This window comes from Columba livia, chromosome 13 (genome assembly GCF_036013475.1).
Source record: "Columba livia isolate bColLiv1 breed racing homer chromosome 13, bColLiv1.pat.W.v2, whole genome shotgun sequence".
NCBI classification, from domain to species: Eukaryota; Metazoa; Chordata; class Aves; order Columbiformes; family Columbidae; genus Columba; species Columba livia.
In genome coordinates, this window is record NC_088614.1 from 13,171,897 (window position 1) to 13,178,658 (window position 6,762).

Below are 6,762 nucleotides of genomic sequence, written 5' to 3' on the forward strand. Positions count from 1 at the left end.
GGGACATCTTCACCAGCTCAGGTTGCTCAGAGCCCCGTCCAGCCTGGCCTGGGATGTCTCCAGGGATGGTTCATCTACCACCTCTCTGGGAAACCTGGGCCAGGCTCTCACCACCCTCATTGCAGAAAATGTTTTCCTTATATATAGTCTAAGTCTCCCCTCCTTCAGTTCAAAACCATCACCCCCTCCTGCCTATCAAAACAGACCCCGCTAAATAGTTTGCTCCTGTGTCTTATAAGCCCTCATTAAGTACTGAAAGGCTGTAATAACGTGTCCCAAGATACACAGAAAAAAGTAATGTTTTCACCATATACAGCTTAGGAAATAGCGACAAAACTTTAATGTGATGAAAAATCAACTGATTTTGAAACAATGAAAGAGCGAGAGAAATAAAAAAGCATAGAGTCAGGTTCCAATATGAAGTAAAATTGAGATAAAAATGGGAGCAACCGCTGTTTTTATGCTTACATAATCAGACCCAGAATTTAGGACAGGGTATTTTATTCTGCCATCAAAATATGACCTCATTACTTATTTTATAGCACTAGTATAAATTCATTTGGGATGTAGCCTCACTTTGGAATCTGTGGTATACGCAGCTCATTAACACCAACTTCTGCCTGTTCAGCACAGCCACATGCATCAGCTTGATCTTGTACACTGCAAGATAACCCATGTCCTCAATTGCCAAAAAGAAACATGGGGATAACCAACAACATGAGCAGCATTCGCTTGGCTGTTCGCACAGCTAAGTGGTGGGTTCAGATGAACGTATTAAAGCTGTCCGCCGGCCTGGGGAATGGAAGCAACGCCGGCACCGCCAGGACAAGCCCGGGGACACCCCGGCGGTGCCGGTGCGGCGCCCCTCGCTCCCCGCGCCCGGGGACACCCCGGCGGTGCCGGTGCGGCGCCCCTCGCTCCCCGCACCCGGGGACACCCCGGCGGTGCCGGTGCGGCGCCCCTCACTCCCCGCTCCCGGGGACACCCCGGCGGTGCCGGTGCAGCGCCCCTCGCTCCCCACGCCCGGGGACACCCCAGCGGTGCCGGTGCGGCGCCCCTCGCTCCCCGGGACACCCCGGCGGTGCCGGTGCAGCGCCCCTCGCTCCCCGCACCCGGGGACACGTGCCGGGGCGGCGCCCCTCGCTCCCCACGCCCGCGCCTCCCACCCGCGGACAGCGGACGCGGAGCGCCGGCGGGCGGGCGGTGCCACGGCGCATGCGCGGCGGCGGTGGGCGGGGCTTGCTCGGCTGCGCGGGAGCCTCTGCGGGAGCTCTGAGGCGTTGGGGCCGCTGCGACCGCTCGTCCGGCCATGTCCGAGGCGTATTTCCCCGTGGGCCCCGGGCTGGGCCTGGAGGAGAACTTCCTGTCGCTGGACGACATCCTGATGTCGCAGGAGAAGCTGCCGGGCCGCGCCGAGAGCTCCCTGCCGCGGCTGGCCTTCGCGCTGGGCCAGGGGGCCGGCACCGGCGACTCCATCCTGGAGGTAACCGGCAGGGGTGGGGGAAGAACTACAACTCCCAGCAGCCACCGCGCGGGGCGGGCGGGACGGCCCGCTGGGGCGGCGGCGCGGGTGGCGCTGGGAGGTGTAGGCGCCCACCCCCACGTGTCTCGGGGGGGCCGTGCACTGAGCGGAGGTGCCGGCGGCGGCCGCCGTTCCCGCGTGGGCTCCGGGGCCCCTGGGCTCGCTGCCCACGACAAGGACAACTCTTTTGTTTTTTCTCATTCATGCAGGGAACAAAGCTGGAAATACCTCTGTGGCTTGCTAAAGGTTTGCATGACAGCAAAAGAAGAATAATTTCTGTGGAACTGCCAAAGATTTACAAGGAAGCCTGGAGGACTGTGTTCAGTGCTGATGCCACTGTGGTTGATCTGCATAAATTGGGGCCGTACTACTATGGATTTGGCTCCCAGCTCCTGAATTTTGACAATCCAGAGAATCCTGAGATAGCTCAGACGCTCCTGCAGGCAAGTATCTGAACTAAGTCTTGAAATTTAGTTCTATGTTTTTCCATCTTCCTCTTCCTAGCTGCTCAGCAGTCTTCAGGAAAAACATTGTGTTTTAATCTAAGTGGCTTCTGGATTGAATATGGATTTCTAGATCAAGCTGTAGGATGACCCTCTTGGCAGCTGCACAGTCTAGTGGTGGAAGCCTCACGTGTGCATCCAGGAGCGTAGTTTTAGTTTGGAGTTTCCACAGAGTAAATACAGTATTTCGTAAAATTCTGAAAAAAAGGGCTGGAGGAGATGTAAGATTATTTAATCATGCCAGTACTCCAAGGCAGAATTAATTCACCCGCTATTATTTCTATTTTTCTACCCTGTTTTTAAAGCTCTGTAATGACGAGGTTCCACACTGCTCTGGGCAATCTATTTCAGTGCTTCACCATCCTAATCTTAGGTGGTTTCCTCTAATGTCTAAACTAAAGCTCCTTCCTAGCAATGCAAGCTCAGTTCCATTTGTCTCATACAAAGTAAACGCTGAGGACAGTTTATTCTCTTCCTTTCTGCAGCAGTCCCAATTCCTTTGGTATCTCTTTGGGTCCTGCTTTCTAACCTCCGATTGTCCTTGCTGTGCACTGCTGGTATCCTTCCCGTTGATCTGCATCCGTTGTGATGTGCAGTGCACTGAACTGCAACCAGCCTCCTGCTCAGGACATACACCAATGCAAACAAAGAGATTACCACAAGGTAATCATGTAGGCTGTGATGCTCTTTGCTCATCGTAGTGCAGCATCTTGGTTTTCATGGCAGAGTGACACTGATACGTGTTTGATTTGCAGTCCACAGTAACATGGTGCCAACTGCATATGCAGACAGTGTTCCTCTCCCTGTGTTTGTACGCTTCCCTATTTCTGCCTTAATATAAAACCTTACATGAGTCCCAGCTGAATTTCATCCTGTTGTTTTCACACCATCTTTCTAATTTGTCAGGATCATGGTGAATTAAGAGTTCTGCTCCCCAACATGATTGTAGTCATCCCTCCTCCTTCTCCTGCATGTTGCTTGCTAATTTAAGAAACATATCTTCTGTTCCTTTAGTAAGCTTATTAATTAATATATTAAACAGTACTCGTTTCCAGGTAGACCCCTGTTGAACTCCACTCAATATGTTCTCCTGGCAGGAGCTATGGATAATTGTCTTTACCAGCCTGCTGTGGGTGGTTTAGCTAAATCTTGTGGGAATGCCCCCTGCCTGGTGCTTTTCTTCCCTTTGTACGGCTGGCATCCTGCCAGCATAGAAAACTAGGCTGCTCTCTCAGAGTTTGTTCTTGGCAAGTCCATGGTGACTGTTACTCTGCTTTCTATTTTCTTGCAGGGGTTTATGTATAGTTTATTTGTTCCAGTATGTTTGCAGGAATTGATATTGATGGATTTTTAATTCCCTGGCTCTTCCTTCCTCCATTTTCATCTCCTCTTTCTCTTTTAGAAGACAGATCTCATCTTTGCCAGTTTCCGGACTTCTGTGCTCCTTGAGCTTTTAAAGATAACCACTGACAGCTCTGAGATTTCTTCACCCAGCTCTCTAAATCGTCTGGCACGATTGCTAATGGCTTTTTTGTTTGTTTTTCTCTATTCTTTAAATGAAGGCTGATGCAGAGAGGCTTTAAAGCACTGCTCCTTTCTTGGAGATGTCCACTGAAAGCTTGCTTTCTGCATTGAGGAGATGACCACACCTCTCCTTGTCTTTTCTCTTTCTGCTAATGGACATCTTGGGAAAAAAGCTGCATTAGCACACATCACTTGGTCAGTAAAATCAAAGCATGCAAGGTATACTTCATTAGAAGCAAACAAGAAGGGAGTTGTGCACACAAAAAAACCCCTCTCCCAGATATTCAGGAGTTATAAATATGAAGTATAACTATTTGGTGACAAAGCCAAAAAGAGAGTTATTAATCTATAATGTATTCCAGAACTAAATCTCTGAAATACTACAGTTCCGATTATTCTAAAATCTCCTTCTGAAATAACAAAGCACAGTTTTCAAAGAGTTTTAACTTTTTTTTTTTTTTTTTTAATTCCCAAAAGCAAAGATAAGGAGAGAAATAAAAAATCCTTAAATATATATAGTTGCTTATCTTTTTAAAGTGTTCTTTATTGTAGATTTGGGATTTTTTACTTTTTCTATGGTTAAGTGTTTTTTCAGCACGGTGCATGGGTTCCAGGTGTGGTTTGGTTTAACTCGCAGCTTGTGTGTTCCTGCAGCAGCTGCTGTGGCATGAGATTCATTCCACCGGTTCTAAAGCAATGATTGCTTGTGAAGTGAGATGGAATAGGTCACCAATGTGTAATACCCTGCGGTCTGCTCAAGCCTGTCATTAGGAAGCAGCCAAAATGTAATTGTGTGCTTGCTGCCCATCCAGTAAGTGTATCATGCACTCACTCTCCCTGCTCAGGCAGGAAATGATTTGTCTCTGTATCCGAGGTTAAGAGGTGCTGCTCTGTGTGCAGACCCTTGGCTAGTTGTGAGCCAGAGCCTACGCCTTTAGATTTTTAATCTTGAAAGCTCAGGCCTCTGGCATTTGAGCTGAAGAAACCTCTGTGTTACCTGTCAGTAATTCTGCTTATCTTCTTTAGACATTTATTAGCCGTTTTCGTCATATCATGGACTCCTCTCAGAACGCCTACAATGAAGATACATCAGTGCTCGTGGCTCGACTGGATGAACTGGAGCGAGCCTTGTTTCAAGCTGGCCAGAAAGGGCTGAATGACTTCCAGTGCTGGGAAAAGGGACAGGCTTCTCAAATCACAGCTTCCAGTCTGGTCCAGAATTATGGGAAAAGAAAGTTCCCAGAGATGGATGGTTAAAAGCCTGAAGAACATGCAGCTACAGTGGGGGACACCGAGAGGTTTACAGTCTGTCTGTCACAGAAGAGAAAGATGAATCAGCTTTCGGGAAGGACAGACTCCACGTTCATTAATGGGAATTCTTTTCTATAGCAGCTTTGGATTAGACTTGAGAAAATTTTAAAGGCAGCCGGCAAGGGTATAAAAAATAGATGGCATCGCATCACTGGATAGCTTTACAGCTTACTCATACCACTCCTGAGGATTTACAGTTAAAGTGATTGCTTGGTGGCTGAAAGGGTAAAAGAGGGTTTTCTAAAAGAGTAATTAATATTTATGATTATCTTCAAAATTGATACTTAAAATACTGGATCTGTTTGGAAAAAAAGTGAAATTCTTTGTATTTCATCTTGCCCTTCCCATTCTAAGCTCCTGAGCACACCTGCTTCCAGTTTCCGTGTTTTTTGGAGAGCCCCAATGAAGTGGAAAAAAAAATGTGGTACAAACTGCATTGAATTTTTCATATTTCTTATGCATTGACGTGGGGGAGGAATGTTTTTATTTGCTGACTTTCGTACACATTGTTAGTGAGCGGTAGAAAAGTACCTCTTCTAGCCCATGTAGCAAGTGAAGTGGCTGTGCAGGTACTACATGCCACCTCATCCTTTCTCTGCCTTTCAGCCCATGTGGGCTTGATGCTGTGTGAGATGGAGAATGTTCTCGTTTCATGTGAGTGGCTTTTGTAATGGATATATCTCTGTGATGTGTGTTAAGCTCCTCTGTTTGTTTTATGGAGGGGGCAACAGAAGGCAACAAATACATAGTCCAGACTAGCAGCAACTTTAGTGGAAACTCTGCCCCATTGTCAACCTTTGAGCCATCTGCTTTCCCATAAGAAATTCTTCTGATTACTAAATTTGATTAATAGAAGAGACAGAGCAAAGGAACTGAGTTTCCTTCCTTCTAATCCATCAAAATGATCCTAGAAAATGTCATTCTTGCCAGTAGGAGTAACTGGAGTTGGAACTTGCTAAACAGCACAGTGGCTATCATGCCACGTGAATGTCCTTAAACCTAAATTATCCAAATCCCCTTGGATTGGAGACAGAAAACATGGTTATCTCTGTAGGACATAGTTCCCATAGTCATCAGGATGGTTGTCCTTTGTAAGCAGGTATTAGACATCTTATGAGCGCTTCTACGCATCTATACAAGATGGACCTTGCAGAGCACCTAAGTGGAGGAGCCAGACAGTAATAACACTGTTTCCTCTTCTGTGGGAACCACCAGGAGGTGCCAACAAGATCCAAATCTTGGAGTTGTTAATGGACTTGCAGATGCATGTGGATATTGGATACTTCAAACTGCAAATTTCAAGGAGAAAGAGTTTGTGGCCATTTCTTGGGCAGAGGAAAGACAGCTTTCACTGTGGAGGTGGTGAGAGGGGACAGCGTGCTGGCTTCACAAACACCTTGGTGTCCCTGCCTCTGCTGCACAAGGCCAGCCACAGGAGACTAATGGGAAGCTGTGCCAAACAAAGTCTTTCAAGTTCAAGATCAAATGCTGCTGCACTTAATGGCACATAATAGCCTGTGCATTTTCATGAAGCTTTTGTCTGTTGTCTGTTTCTGGATTTTTATGTCGAATAAATATTTTGTAAAGGGACACTGGTAATGTAAAATGTCTGTTGTTAATTGCCTTGCAGCAGAAAGGTGAGTCCTTGATGGGAAAGTGCAGGTCTCTACAAATCTGTGGCTGTGATAGTAATGCAGTCCTGCTTCTAGCACTCCTCTTCTCCTACCGGTAAAGCAGTTGGGAGCTACACTCGTGCAGTCATGCGAGTGTAGAAGTAGCTCCTGTCTGACTTAGCCCATGTGGGCAGTAGCTGTTTGCTCAAGTCATGGGAGAGACACTGCTGAGCAGTCAACAAGCTATTGATTTTATAAACTGTATTTTTGTGAAACATGGGTGGAGGTG

The 6,762-nt window shown here is 47.2% G+C and overlaps 1 protein-coding gene across 2 annotated transcripts; it reads left to right on the top strand.

Annotated features, from left to right (window-relative positions):
* Positions 1-1,215: 1,215 nt before the first annotated feature.
* GINS3 (GINS complex subunit 3) lies at positions 1,216-6,450 on the top strand. Of its 2 annotated transcripts, XM_065029249.1 has the most exons (4): positions 1,216-1,483; positions 1,732-1,965; positions 2,511-2,688; positions 4,576-6,450. In XM_065029249.1, the coding sequence occupies exons 1-4, from the start codon at positions 1,310-1,312 to the stop codon at positions 4,584-4,586; spliced, it is 597 nt and encodes a 198-aa protein (XP_064885321.1). In that variant the 5' UTR covers positions 1,216-1,309; the 3' UTR covers positions 4,587-6,450. The 2 variants fall into 2 exon arrangements, with proteins under 2 accessions (XP_064885321.1, XP_064885320.1); XM_065029248.1 differs by lacking the exon at positions 2,511-2,688 and having other exon boundaries at positions 1,221-1,483.
* Positions 6,451-6,762: the final 312 nt, after the last annotated feature.